Below are 14,716 nucleotides of genomic sequence, written 5' to 3'. Positions count from 1 at the left end.
GACAATTCCTCACTTCTCATCAGTGAAAATTTATCTAAAGCATTATTAGCTTACTTCCCAATCAGTTAACTATTGAAGCAGAATTTTGAGCTACTGCACTGGGCTGATTCCTTAAACAAAATTCAGATTTCCTTTGCTTTGTGGTCTTTTCTCTTGCATTTTTGGATAAAAGCTGAAGGTATACCTTATATTTATGTTCCTTAAATACTGTGATATATTCTCAGTAGTGCCCCCTTTTGCTTCTAATTAAATCCCCACCTATCTTATCTTTTCTATTTTATTAACTCTTATATGTACTGGTAAATAATAAGAGAGGGAATTTGGAAAAGAAAATCTGTGTGTATCACATCAGAGAATTTGAAAGATTAGAGAAATATTTACAGCTCCCAAAGAGTCAATTTTTAGTCCAAGATTTAATAAAGGAATGGACACGAGCCCTGTTTGCTCTCGCTGTTCTGGAAAGACTGGGTTTGCAATATTTTCTGTCTTCAGAACAGTAAAACTACTTCTGATGAATTTAGCAAAGTTTGTATGCAGCAGTGCCCCAGACACTTTCTTATTTTCCTTGACATTATTTTTTCATCAGTTTGGATGGTGTAGTATCTGCAGACAGTGCATGTTCCAAATATTGGATTGCTGTGTTTTTGCATACAAACCTTGTAAAGGAAAAGAAATACCACACTATGTGTACAAGCATCAAAATCTGATTATATGCAGGATTCTAATCTTAATATCACACCATCCTCACTGAAAAGCATTGCAACAATATTCCAATTCATATTCTGAATGGTGTGTTTCTCTGCAGTCATCTTGCAGAATTCTTATTCCTACCAGGAGAAAATCAGTACACTGAACTGAATAAAAATGTATACATTAAATTGCTTATTCAAATGTCCACCTTTGATGTTTGCAGATGAATTCAAGCAGGAAGCAGTATAACCTGAGCTTTGTTCTATTGATACAAGAGGCTAATGTGAGTTACAAAACAGGAAAGAATGAGAAGTTGCTTAATACACTGGAAATGTGGGAAAAAAATGCAGATTTCAGTTATTAGCTTTCACAGCTGTATTTGCATAGAAATATACTAATGGCTGGGTGACATTTCATGCATGAACTTGATAGAGCATCCTTAAAAATATTCATGTTAGAAGAGTACTTAAAGGGAACTTCGAATTCGAACATTCCCGTCTTTGTTTAAAAAAACCCCAAACCCTGGTTTCCCTAGGGTATTCCAGTGCAAGGTATTTCTTTATGAAACAAAGCCTTCTTTGTTATGAGGAATTCTGGGACAGCCTAGGAAAGGCCCTTTTTTCTGATCACACTTTAAAAAATATCCTGATTCCCCTGAATGTTAAATATTATTGAACAATAGATGTTGCTCAGGCTTTTGTGGAAAATACCAGCAAAGCAAGAAGACCCTTGAGGTTTCAAACACCTCTTGGATTATCAGTTTCCTATGCCATTTTCTATTTTGAGGGAACACCTTCCTTGTAAGTGGGACAAAGATGAATGCCAATCATCTACACTGTGTGAGATAAAAGGAGTCACTATGCTTTGAAAAACTAGAACAATTCTTGGAGGGACTATCACAGTTACCCCCTTGTATGAATTTTTGAGAGCTGGGTCACAGCAATTCCTTCCAATTCACATTTACTTGCTGCGCGTTGTTTTGGTTTTTTTTTAATTCACCTACTAGAGCAGACCAGGTGCAGCTTCATTTGGAACTCATAAATGATAAATATGTCTGGTTTTATTTAGAGTGGAGAGGTTCAGAGAGCATAGTGAAGGATTTTAGATTAGGGAGCACTTTCACTTGCCAGAAGTTTCAGCTTTCATTTTCTGTCCTTTTAATTTAAACATGATTATTAACAATGCACAGCTGAGGAAGGCACTTTCCTGAAATATTCCAAGGATTATTCCTGCTCTGTTATCTCCCTTTCACCTTCCACAACAGGATTTTAAGTGCTCGCATTAGTTGATGTTCTTCAGAAGAGCAGCTGGTCCATCTCTGATTGTGACTTTCATCAGAAGTAGAAAACTCTACCCTCTGAAGTAGTGAGATGTGAGCACTAAGTCCTGGGAACATTTTCTAAAAACTCAACTCACTTTGTAATGAAATATAAACCAGTCTTGAAAGGGATTAGAAGGAATATGACAGGAGTATAAATTAAAAAAGCACTGCGTTGTGAAAACATCTATTTAAGCAGTTTTGACTCTGCCTTCACTCAATCCAATTCCTGCAGCTGCTGGTTGTCCAGAAGCTTCCAAAACAGCAAGAACCATCTCTGGAGCCTGTCCATGCTCTTGCTATAATCAGATTTCTAAAGGAAAGTGGGAGTATGTGGAGGTACCTTTTTGGAAAAAATGTGGTCCTGCATTTTTAGTAGCTGACCTCCTTTCCTTCTGTGTCTATCCTACACTGTATGAACCTCTCAAGCAGAATAGGTCTCTGCAGAAAAGGGCTGCAGGATCATTTTCCCTGTCAGTATGAGACATAACTGCTCATTCAAGACAGAACAGTGCTGCAGAGATGTGAAAATAGAAAACCAAAATGAAAATATTATGAAAAACGGTCATTAATATAATCTTAGAGGATCTGTCTAAACTATAACATAATCACAGGCAATGTCTAGTAATGTTATTTTACACTGAAGACCAAAAGTTACAAAAAGACTTTAGTCTTTGCCAAAAGAAAGTCACTTTTTCATCTGAAGTGCAGAAGGAATCAAATTCTTGCAGTGGTGCAAAATCTATGCATGCAAAGCTACTTTTAGAGTCATATTAGTAAAATGCCTGTCAAAAGTCAGGGGAAAGTCTAGTTTATAATAGGAAAGGGCAAATCTCAAATAAAATTTCCAGTTAGAGTGAAAATATATAGGCTGAAGCCATCAGTGGATGGTAGTAGCAATAAAGATCATTTGGGCTGCAAGAGCAATATCGCCTCCAGAGCAGTTTTTGCAGACGGTGGCAATGGCACCTGAAGGACGCGTTTTACAGGTGAGTCCGTGCACGAGTCAGCTCACACAGAGCCCTCCCTGCCTTCCCTGCAGGAAAGGAGTTTATCACATGGAAAACAGCATTTTACCTGAGTGCAAAAGATGGCAATTAGCAAGATTTGGAACGGTACATGAGGGTAGGAGCTGAAAGACAGGACGTTTGCAGCTCCCAGAGAGGGCTGGGTGAGGGTGGCGGAATTGCTGCTCTCACCAAGGAGAGATGGTGCCGACTGGCAGCGTCTCCTGGTTCCTGTTGACTTTCTGTGGGCACGTTTAACCTGGAATTTGGAAGAGGAAAATACAGTCTGGCACACATTCCTGAAGGGTTGCCAGTCCCAGATCTATCCATTGCATAGCCTGCCAGAATTGGAAAGATAAGTGCCTTACCAACCAGTATCCACAGCAACAGACACCGGAATTTTATATTTTTAATACATATAAAGACCCAAAGACAATAATTACTTTTTTATTTTCCAATTTTATAATAGTAATAATGACCTTTAGGTCAGGAATTTTCAGCAGTTAATGACTGTCTGGCTTTTTCTTTGGTCCTTGGTTTCTCCAGCCAGTCATTAACAGTGAGAAAAGTGCCTTCTCCTGTGGACACTTTGGCTTAATCGTTACCTTTTCATGTTACAGAATGCACCAGCTGGGAAATAAGTGTCTCCTATGCGAATGGGTCCATGAAGTGTGCCTTGGGTTTCATTTCTTTGAAAGAATATTCTGTGAGGGTGTGAGAGTTTACTGTAAAAGATGATTGACTAGTATCCACAGCTCTGAGAAAAGTTAGATCACTCTGAGGAATTGGGACTGAGGATGGTTTAAGGCCATAGATCTCAAAAGATTAAATCTTCAGAATTTATCTGTGTAATCTAGGTTCCCTTACTCTTGGTAACGGAGTGCTTTAGAATTATATATGGATACAAATATTTTCTCATCCATCTTCTAGGATCACACAGGAAAGGACCTTTTTTTGTTTGTTTGTATTTTTATATGTAATCGTTGTGATGCTGAAAGCACAGTATGGTGACAGTGTTTCAAGAGTTAAAATTTATTTTAAAATACAAAGCAACCCTCTGGAATGCTTACCCTGCTCCACCTGGATAGTAGATTCCCTCCTTCCAACCACCCTCTCTTTCAAAACACCTAGAAGCTGTACCTGACTTTGTTCGGAGGAAAATACATTTATATATGAAAATGACTTTGTCTTGCACTCTATTGTATGATAAAAAATGCAAACCATGGAATGGAAGTATCTTCTGACCACTCTACTGATCATATTCTTCATAAAAATTAGCCAGACTGTGAGTATATTGCGTGCCTGAACTTATATAAACCTTTGAACATCTTCAGTTCTTGTGCCTGTTAGCTGAGCTCTTCTTTAACTTGTATAACTTTTAATGCCATTGTTCCAATACAGTGTTACCCAAAAAAAATTGTGAATATATCTTTCCTTCAAGGTACATTTGAGCTTGAAAACAATTGTGTAAGAAATGCACTACCTGGAGGACAAATAAATCCACAAGAAAACAACAGTTTTCTAAACCACATATTCAATGTGTAGGGACTCCTAGTTGTAGTCCAATGTATGATTACTGCTGAAGAGTCAGGTTACTGCTGAAGCACCTCCACTGGGACAGTAAAAGAAAATGGGAATTTCTTCTTTAGCAGATTAAAAGTCAATAGGGTGTCCTTTGAGAATTTGGTACTAAATATGCAATAATGTGAATGATGAGCCTAATTTTAATGTTTTGCTGGGAAAAGAAATTTGGCACCTGCATAACTTTTATTGGAACTATTAGCTTTTCATTTTGTATCTTTAAGTGAAAACACAGAGTGCACATGAAAGCTGTGGACATCCGCTTTTGCTTGAACGCTTTTTTTACTTTTCAAGAAAAATAACACCAGCAAAATATAAGTAGTGTTCCAAGAAAGAGCTACTCAGGAGTCCCATAAGGGCTGGGACTGTGTTTTGTGGTTTTTCCACTCTTGGAGTGACAGTATTACTTTCTCAGCTGAGGCTTCATTTGCATTTTGAAAGTACAACAATTTACTTCTCAGCAGGGCTGTGCTGTTTCTAAAAGGCTGGAATGGCTCAGGGATTTAAATCCAGTAAGGTTCCAGTAATTCCCTTTACAATGAGTTTTAAAATCTACACCTTTAAAATAGCTCTGCACCTTCAAACTTCAAGCTCAACTCCGTGTTAAAGCAGCTGGCTAACCATTAGTAGAAATGGGAAAGGTCCAAAAGACAGGAGTAACAAGTGACTTGTGTTTCATTCGCTGCTTTAATGGATTTTTCCTCAGCTTCGCAGCTAACCAGTGCAGATTATTTATAGATTTTAAAGCCAGAAATTAACACTCTTCCTTGTAGGCAGAAGAAAAAATGTATGCAATCATTATTAATTCTTTAGCATTATAATGCCTTCTGGCTCAACGTGTCTGCAAGGGACCAAGGGTAAACATGCATTTATCATCCCGACCCTTATCTGTTCTCAAAAACGTCCTTCAGTGGAGAACTGTGAAACAGCCTGCCTAAAGGATTTGAGACCTTTTATTTTTTTGCTGCTGATGCAAAAATCTTTACAGTCTTTGCTGTAATTGAACATTCAAACATAAAATATTGTAAACACCAGATTAGAGTGTTCCTTTTCCCCAAATGCCCCAACCAACCAACCAACAAACCCACTATGATGCTAGCTGCCTTCACATGAAGCCTTTTGGCTTCCTTTCATTGGGACAAATTATCCAGGCATCCTTGGATACCCAAAGAGATCTCTCCCCTTCCAACTCAAACTAATTTTTGAGTCCTGACCTTCTCTTTGTTTCCTTTTATTTCCAGTTTTACCATTGTTCTGAGTTCCTATTCCCTAATAGAATTCAGCTGTGGAGGGAATACAATCCTGGCAGGAGGCAGCCTACCCAATCCCTCACTGGCCACTGAACTCAGTAGAACAAAATTGTCCTTCACATCATTTTACCAGTGTTCATGGAGTAATTCCAGCAATCAGCCTGTCCTGTCATCTCTCTGCAGCTCCCTGTGCCCCACTGTAACACGAGGTAGAGGAGACAGCAGGGATACAGCAGCTGGTATTGTTTGATCAGCGACACAATCCTTGCTGGAATTTCATTTCCCTTGCAGACTTGCTACTAGAATACATTTGTCATCCATACTTTGTAGCAGAGTTATATTTGCCTGTAATTACGCACGAGTCTGGCAATACTTTATTGTTAACATAAAGTACTGCCATTTAAATCCCCAATCTTAAACTGGAGTATTTGCAAAACTCTGTAATTGCTAAAATAACAAAGCTGCCGTTACTGTATGGGAAGTTTGCAGCTTGTTGGGGAAATACTTACATTGGCTTCACTACACCTGTATAGATTCCTTATGTTTTCAGGTGCTGTTTAGGACAGATTTCTGCTGGGCACAACCAAAAGTTTCTGGCACTGTCACAGAATGGCTGAGGTTGGGAGAGGCCTCAGGAGCTCACCTAATTCAGCCCCTGCTCAAGGGGTTGCCCAAGACCATGCCCAGATGGTTTTGAGTTACCTCCAAAGATGGAAACTCCGCCAGCTCTCTGGGAACCTGTGCCAGTGCTCAGTCAAAACTGAACTCCATGTTTTCCAGCTTGTGGTCTAACTCCATGTAGGAGGAAGTTTATAAAAGATAACCAGGAAAAACAAGTGCAGTGTGGTTTTACTCAGTGCAATGGGCACAGATAGTACTGCAAATGCCCAGGGATATGAAAACCCACAAAGGCAATATATTTTGGTTTCATTTTGTGTTGGTGTTTTGTAAACAAAAAACTGGTGATGCCCTTCTCTCATACTCATTCTGTGATTTTTTTTTTCTTTTTTTTCTATTTTTATATTACATAGTTCTCCCCATGTGATTGTTCTGTTCCTAAGTCTGGTTGGATAAAACAGATCTCAGGACTAACAACAGCAGTATGAATTTGCTCTGAACCATAAGCAATTTTGCCACATTACCCTTTTCATACTTGAACCTCAAAACATCCATACTTTGTATCTAAGAGCCTCCAAAATTTGGTAATTCATGATAAAATGTGTGCCGTCTCTAAGCCTCATTCTGACACACCTGCATAGCATTTCTCAGCTCTCTGTGCTCTTTTGGGAGAGGATGGGGGAACTTTGTGCTCCTCCAGCAACCCCCAGGGCATGGAATGATGGAGTGCAGGTGGTTCTGCATTCCCATGAGGACCTCCATGTAAAAGCTGATGCTCCAGTGCCATTGCCAAGTGGCAGATGAGTACAGGGTTCTGTTGTCTGGCCAGGAAGGATCCACTCCTCACACAGGTTCCCTCCTGCCCCTTTTCCCTGCACTCACTGGCTCTGCCCTGGCCGTTAAAACAAATCCCACCATGTGTCACTCCTCTGTTTCTCCTCCAAAGGTGATCAGAGCGATGGAGTGATGGAGCACCTCTCCAAGGAGGAAAGACTGAGAGATTCAGGATTGTTCAGCCTGGAGAAGGCTTCAGGGTGACCTTACCATGGCCTTGAAAGAGACTATAGCACCTGAAAGAGACTTAAGAGGAGAGATGAGGAGAGACTTATTACAAGAGCGTGTAGTGACAGGACAAGGGGGAAGAGCCTCGAAATGAAAGAGTGCAGGTTTACATTGGCTAGCAGGAAAAAATTCTTTAGTGTGGTCAGGCTGCTGAGGCCCTGGTACAGGCTGTCTAGGGAAGTCACGGATGCCCCATCCCTGGAAGTGTTCAAGGCCAGGCTGGATGGCGCTTGGAGACCCTGGTCTCCAGTGGAAGCTGTCCCTGCCCGGGGCAGCAGGGCTGGAACGAGACGATCTTTAAGGCCTCTTCCAGCACAAACCACTCCATGATTCTCTGGAACAAAGCCTCCTGCCGCACACGTGTACTGAGTTCTCAACCTGGGGGCAAAAACATCTTCCCGAGGCCCGAGATCGGCTGAGGGTGGGGACAGGGGAGGCGGGACCCGTGTCCCCGGCGGAGGTGCCGGGGCAGGGCGGGCCTGCAGGGTGGCGGCAGGCAGGGCGGGGGCCGTGAGGGGCCGCGGGCGGGGCGCTGTTTGTGTGCGGCGGGCACCGAGCGGGCCGGGGCCGTACGGGGCTGTGTGGGGCGCTGTTTGCAGCGGGCACCGAGCGGGCCGGGGTCGTAGGGGACTGTGTACGGGGCTGTTTGCGGCGGGCACCGAGCGGGGCCGGGGCCCTACGGGGCTGTGTGCGGCGCTGTTTGCGGCGGGCACCGAGCGGGGCCGGGGCCCTACGGGGCTGTGTACGGGGCTGTGTGCGGCGCTGTTTGCGGCGGGCACCGAGCGGGGCCGCGGCCGCTCCCGCTGCCCCCGCCCGGGCCCGCCCCGCTCGCGTCGCTCCGCGCTGGATTGCTCGCGCCTGGCCGGCGCCGTCTGGGGCCCGGCGGGCGGCGCGGCCAGGCCCGCTCAGCCGAGCGCAGAGGCGGCCGCAGGAACAATACGGCGGCGGGCGCGGAGCCGCGCGGCCGCCCCGCACCATGTACGCGTTCGTGCGGTTCCTGGAGGACAACGTGTGCTACGCGCTGCCCGTGTCCCGCGTGCGGGACTTCAGCCCCACCTCCCAGCAGGACTTCGACAACCAGAAGGTCTACACCGTGTACCGCAACCCCGAGGAGGCGGCGGACGAGGACGACGAGAGCCCCGGCGAGTGGGGCGACCGGCTGCTGCTGCACAAGGCCCAGATCCTGGCGCTGGCAGGTGAGGGCGGACCGGGCCGCGGGCGGGGGGCGATGCCGCCCCCTCCCCGCTGAGGGAGGGAGGGAGGGAGGGTGGGGGGCGAGGGCCGGGGATGGGGAGGGGCAGCTCCGAGCGGCCCCGGGCACGGGGAGGGGGCCCAAGGCTCGGTTTCCAAAATAGCCGCGACCCCCCCCGTGATGCCCCCCGCGGTACCCGGGGAGGGGGGCGGTGGAGACTGAAAAAAAAAAAAGAAAAGAAAAAAGAAAAAAAAGTTTAGGTTTTCGTCTACGGCTTATTTATAGTGCATGGAGTCATTTGTGTACCTTTGCAGTTGTTGCCAGTTTTGAGGGTGCTGTTTTATGTCCGCTTTGTTAGTTTAAGTGACTTCACCAATAGTGGAACCAGACCTCCAGGTACTGCTCTTGTTAAGCGTGGGCTTGCTACGTTTGGTTTGTTTCGTGTTCAAAGATAACAAATGTCTCCAAGCTAAGGGGACCAGTTCAAGCGTATGCTAGGAAATAACCCCGTGTCTTGGCCATTTGAAGGTGTTCGGCCCTGGTGAGATAGTGCTGTCAGTACATTGCCCCCAGATAGTGACTATGGCAGAGTGTTTCCTTGAAGACTTTGTGTAAGTTTCCTCGCTGCCATAGTTGACATAGAAAGGAAGTTTGGTGGTTGTAGCAAATTGCTGGTTAGTGTGGACTTGCCCAATAGGCTTTTGAAAGACTTTAATGACCATTTGAAATGTTAGTCTGGGCAGCAAAGGGGACGCTGGGTTGTTATCCTGACTTTTTCAGTTTGGACAAAATACTGGTTATGTCTATTTCCCCAACTATGGAATTAAAAAACTCTTTTGTTTAGTCTTGAGCTCTTAGAAGGCAGTGCTGAGCTTTGATGTCTAAAGAGAGTAACTTGGTGTTAAAGTCACCTAAAACTGGTAATTTTCTAATTTTATTTTTAGAAGTTGGCCGTTCCTGAGCCAGTTTAGACTGGTGGTGGCCCAGTTTGTTCCTGGCTCAGCAGTGACTTTCGCCATTATCCTGTTTCTAGTATTGCCATAAACAAATACCTCAAAAGAACCAGGAACAGCTAAACATGAGTTCCCTGCAAAGGTTTTCCAGTTTCTGAGTATTTCCAACACCAGAAGTTCAGGAGAACTAGTTAGGCCATCTAGCAGAGGTGTGGATTCTCCTGCTAAGTTTTTGTTGTCCTGTGGCAGCCCATGTTTTGGCTGCCCTGTCTGTGGCAGAGGAGTGTATGTGTAGTGTTTCTTGCAGGGTCGCTGTCAGATCCATGGAAGACAACAATCCCAGTGTCCAGGGTTGGCATGGCCTCTTCCCACAGGCAGCATCCCAATGCACTTCATCTTCCTCTGTCCCACTGGGGACCTGCAGCAGCAGTGTCCTTTCAGTTCTTCCTCTCTGTCTCAACATGGCTAAAGTGCTCCAGAGAAATATTTAGAAATTATATTTGGATATATTAGACCTTTGCTCACATGTTGGGCCCACCAGGTTGCCTCAGTTTTCCAGCAGCAAGTGCCTATCTTTGCCATTTCCCTTGTTCCAGGCAGAGCCTGTGTCTGCCCAAGATGTGCCCTCCTGAATTTTTCTGTACAGTTTCTCTTTGTTTCATGTATCTTGAGCCAGAACAAACCAATATACACTGTTTCCTTCAGAGAACAGGACTTATTACCTGTATTAGTGATTTGCACTAATTGCTCTCCAGAGGTTCTAATTTCTACAGGAAATTCTCCTGTTGAGCCAGGAACACAAGGAAACACACAGCTGTCTTTATTACAGCTCTCACATCTCAATATATTCTGACTAGATCTGTGTTTTGCATTCTTTGAAAACTTCTCACTTGAACACCAAATGAGTCTTTACTTCTCTATTTCTTTCCAGCCTGTACCATGTAAGAATACCTTAGGTGAATTCAACAGAAGTCGTATACCAAGGGTCACTTCTAAAGTTGTCATTTCTCTCCAAAATGTTAATATTGGTTTTTGGTTTTATTGTGGTTAAAAACCTTGGAGAGAAAACTTGGTCTTCATGAAGACATAGTAGCACAATTCTTGCTTTATAGTGACCAACTCAGATTATGACAAGTTTTTGTGGCAAACATGGCAAGTGTAATGTTATACAAACTGCTTATTTAGTTAAAAATAATTTTGCAAGTCTGCAGTAACGTTTCACATACCAGTACAGAACTTTTAATTCCAAAGGTTTTCAGCCTATCTTAGTAATAAGGTAAACTATGTGTATCAAGTTGCTTTTATATTTAAAATATACATGGTTGATTTTGAATTTTTGGAAGGAACCCTTAACTGCACAAACCATACCTCAATGATTTTAAGGGTTTACTGCTTTGGCCCAAGAATTCCCCATTAGGAAGAGGTTTCAGGATCAAAGTTATGCTACAGATATTAAATTAAACAGACAACAGAAGAGAGTAAGAGGGGAAAATGTGGCTTTTTGAGCCTGCAAAGTGTTCTTTTACAGTTTGAATGGTGACTAGTTTTCTTGCATGTAAAGCTGCTCAAGTAAACAAAGTTCCAGCTTTTTATATATATTTTTCTCATCAAACACTGACCATGCAGTGGAAATTAGTCATAGTTTAATAAACAGATCCATTTGTTTTTCCTTTCTGGCAACTTGAAGAAAAGAAGGAAAGAAAGAATACAGATACAAGACACATATTAATGTTTTTTTTTCTTTTGAAAAGAGTTTTCCTTTCCTATTATGTCTAAAGAAATTTAGATACCTTTCAAACATCTACCCTTGTAATGTAGGAATTCACACAGGCCTAAATACAGGTTTATGTCCATAATGCAAAGCTTTATTGTAGCACTGGTTTTGTGAAGGGTTCATAAAACAATTGTCCTCTTTTGAGAGAGTCCAGAAGGAATTCTTTGATCCTTTGTGCTGAGGTTGGATGGTTGGAAGCCAATGCACTTGTGAGGGATATTGTTTCTACAGAGCTGAGAGCGCTGCTGTAAAGGCATCATAAGTTCAAAAATGGAAAAAGAAAAGAGGGAAGTGTGTGGGGACATGCTCAGATCATCAGGTAATTGTGAGAGACTTGGTATGTTGTGGAGATAAATGCTGTTGTCTTTTATTCTGTGGTGAGTAGTGTGATAGTGTTAGAGAAGAGCTGTAGATGAACTCTGAGCAGCTGTGCCTCCCTTTGTGTCCCTGTGTGCATGGTTGGGAACTGCTGAGACTGCTGGGATGTGTTGGCCTGGGAACCTTCCACTTTATCAAACATTAGCCAAGGACTGGGGCTCAAACCAGAAAGGTTGGCCTGGCTCAGATGGTTACAGACCTTCCAGCCACAGAAGGCATGTTAAAGTCAATGTCCCTTGCCTTGCCTTAACAAGTTCACCATTTGGCTAGCAGCAGCTGATGCCATGTACTAATAAAGGAGTAATTTTCCTTGCCTCTTGAATGGAAGATGGAACTCAGCAGCCTGGACTACAGAGCAGCCTTGAGGTGACATTAGCTGGTCTGTCTTGTTGAGAATACAAAAATAGCAGACAGCTTTTCAGGAAGAGCTTAGGTCTGTCTTTCTGATCATCCACATCCTTCAGCTTTCTTCTTTTCTGTCCTCTCCTCAAAATGCTCCAGAGCTGTTTTTTCTGGTCCCTCTCCTTGACACACATATGCCACTTGCAGCTTTTCCACACTTGTTTTATAGTCACTAGCAGAATGTTATCTCTGAGCATATGCATCTTATAGCAGCATGATCTTTAGATGACTCCATTGGAGCTTTTTCTTTCTTTTCTAGGTGATGAATATTAGGTGGAATGAATTGAGTTTCAGAGACTTCTAAAAGTTCCCTACTTCAGGCTATGTTTGTTAACAAGTTAATCATGACTGTCTTCTCCTAGGAGGTGTTCTTTCCTGACTACAGCAAATAATTGTGCTCTTTAGCTGCTGCCCTCAACATTTCCCACCCACACTTTCATAGCAGACATATCTCCATCAGATTCTCCCAGCAATTCCTTAGCTGCCCCAGCAAATATGTTAATACCTGGTGCATGCCTATCCTTTCTTGCCCCTTTTAATAAAATGTTAGCTCCACTTTTTATTGGAGTAGGTTATGTGAATTTTTTTTGTTTCAAGAGCCTGTGCAGCTCATGGTGAGATGTTACTATGTATTTCAGAAGGATGTAAAATATCTGTTCATAGAAAGATTTTAAATTAGATGATTCTAGGACTGAGTTTTGAAAGTAAGGTTGAGAGTGTTTCAACTTCTTAGTGTGAATCCAAGCTTCTTTGCTGTGGAAACTTCATGGAGGAAAGACCCTTTGTCAAATTCTGGAACACATGAAAAATTTTCAATAAGAGATTTTAGATTATATCGAGAATATACAAAATTTAGGTCAGGAAGTTGTCTTGATGTGTAATATTTAAATCCAAGCTTTTATTGGTATTCCTGTAGTCTTGGGCTTCTCTGAGGATTTTCCTCCTTGCCTCATTCAGCTTGGGGAGTACCTAAAGCAGGTCCTGGCTATGGCCACTGTCTCCACGCTCCATCCTATGTTCCTGCATGCTCCATATGCCCCATTTCCTTTCCCAGGGCAGTCAGTGGGGTGAATGAACCATTGTGGTAGGGACAGCTGACTCTTTGTTCCCAGGAATCTCTGGGCCTGTCCCCTGCTGGGGTGCATTGCTTGGATGGTGTGTGACAGACCTGGGGAGAAATGGCACCAGGAAAAATGTCAAAGCACCTGCAGATGCTTCTCAGGTGATCCCAAGGGTTGTTCTCATTAAAGAAGTGCCAGGAAGAGGTTGTAGGAGACCTCCCAGTACTGGTAGTGGTTCCTCACAGGCTCTTTTTAATGGGCTTGATTTTTCCTGGGCTAGTTTGGGAGTACTTGGGATGAGCTGTTGTGTCACTGCCCTTGAGCAGCGAGTCCAGCTGTCCCTAATGGTGGTGTCACCTCCTGTGCCTGTGCAGGTCTTGCCCTGCCAAGAGCCCACTCCAGTCTTTGGGAGAAACTGAGCCCAGCAGTCCAGCCAGTGCTGAATTAACCTTGTTCAGAATAGCTTTTTTTTTCATTTTTTAAATTTTTACTGTGATATTTGATGTGCATGGCCTACTTTATCACCCTTAGCTGACGTGCTACTGCTGTGTTTTACCTTTTCAGCAGGTAAAAGCTGGCTGTATGCAGAGGTTCAGCAAATCATTTTCTCTAACAGAGTAACCAACTACTTCACACTCCTAAATATAGTCCTGAACACAAGTGTGGCAGTACTCATGAAAAATATTTAAAGCTAAATTTCACACTCATTTTGTATTTGATCCATTTCTGGCTTATTTTTAACTCATGTAAGATGAAGAGTGGAGGAATTTTTTCCCTTTTTCTAAATTCTAGTGTAGGACCATCTCTGAGGTACGAAGGACTTCCACAAAGGCACAATTTTGTGGGGTCTTTTTGGTGTTATTTGTTCAGTGTTGAAGCCTTATTATGGCACATTGACACAAAGCTAAATGGCAGCAGCAAAAAAAATTTGGAACTTTTAAAACTGGAACTGCTAAGTAGTGGTTTGGTGTAACCCTAATGAGAGTGGTGATGTCATCAGCAGGCTACAATGCCTGTAAAAATTGATTAAAAAACTGGGATTCATCTGTGCAAGAAGATTTTGCACTTATATTTAATTTCCTCATTTCCTGTATTACCCTGCTTATTCTGAATATACATTTTTTTGTTTGTTTGTCTTTAACCCTTCTCAACTGACCTGCTTGTTCCTCAGTCATGTTTCCTTTTTGCTGTACCTTAATAGTCAGAAATAATCTAATTTATTTTTGTAACATAAAAACATACAGGTGACCTACACTGTTGTTGTTTCTCGTGGTCTTAGTGTTATGTTGCACCACTTAACATCACTTATACTTGTTGTATAAGCTCAGCAAGCATACAGTAAAAATATGAAATTCAGGATTTTAATAAAATTGACTTCAAAGATAGTATGGTTATGGTAGCTATGGTAACTAAAACTAATTAAAATATGC

General features: G+C 42.8%; 1 protein-coding gene across 14 annotated transcripts in view; it reads left to right on the top strand.

The window, feature by feature from the left end:
• Positions 1–14,716, top strand: part of LOC129124075 (BEN domain-containing protein 5) — an 883,204-nt gene that overhangs the window by 520,526 nt on the left and 347,962 nt on the right. The window contains exon 1 of one of the 14 annotated variants that reach the window (XM_054638061.2): positions 8,150–8,722. The exons of 12 other annotated variants lie outside the window; for them this stretch is intronic. In XM_054638061.2, the coding sequence (XP_054494036.1) occupies positions 8,503–8,722 (220 nt within the window). In that variant the 5' untranslated portion in view covers positions 8,150–8,502. Of the gene's footprint in view, positions 1–8,149; positions 8,723–14,716 lie in introns of those variants that run through there. One more of the 14 variants, XM_054638063.2, reaches the window with a different exon arrangement.

The sequence above is a fragment of the Agelaius phoeniceus genome, chromosome 8 (assembly GCF_051311805.1).
Source record: "Agelaius phoeniceus isolate bAgePho1 chromosome 8, bAgePho1.hap1, whole genome shotgun sequence".
Lineage (NCBI taxonomy): Eukaryota > Metazoa > Chordata > Aves > Passeriformes > Icteridae > Agelaius > Agelaius phoeniceus.
The sequence above is the reverse complement of the archived record's forward strand: the minus strand, read 5'-3'. Positions and strand labels throughout refer to the sequence as shown.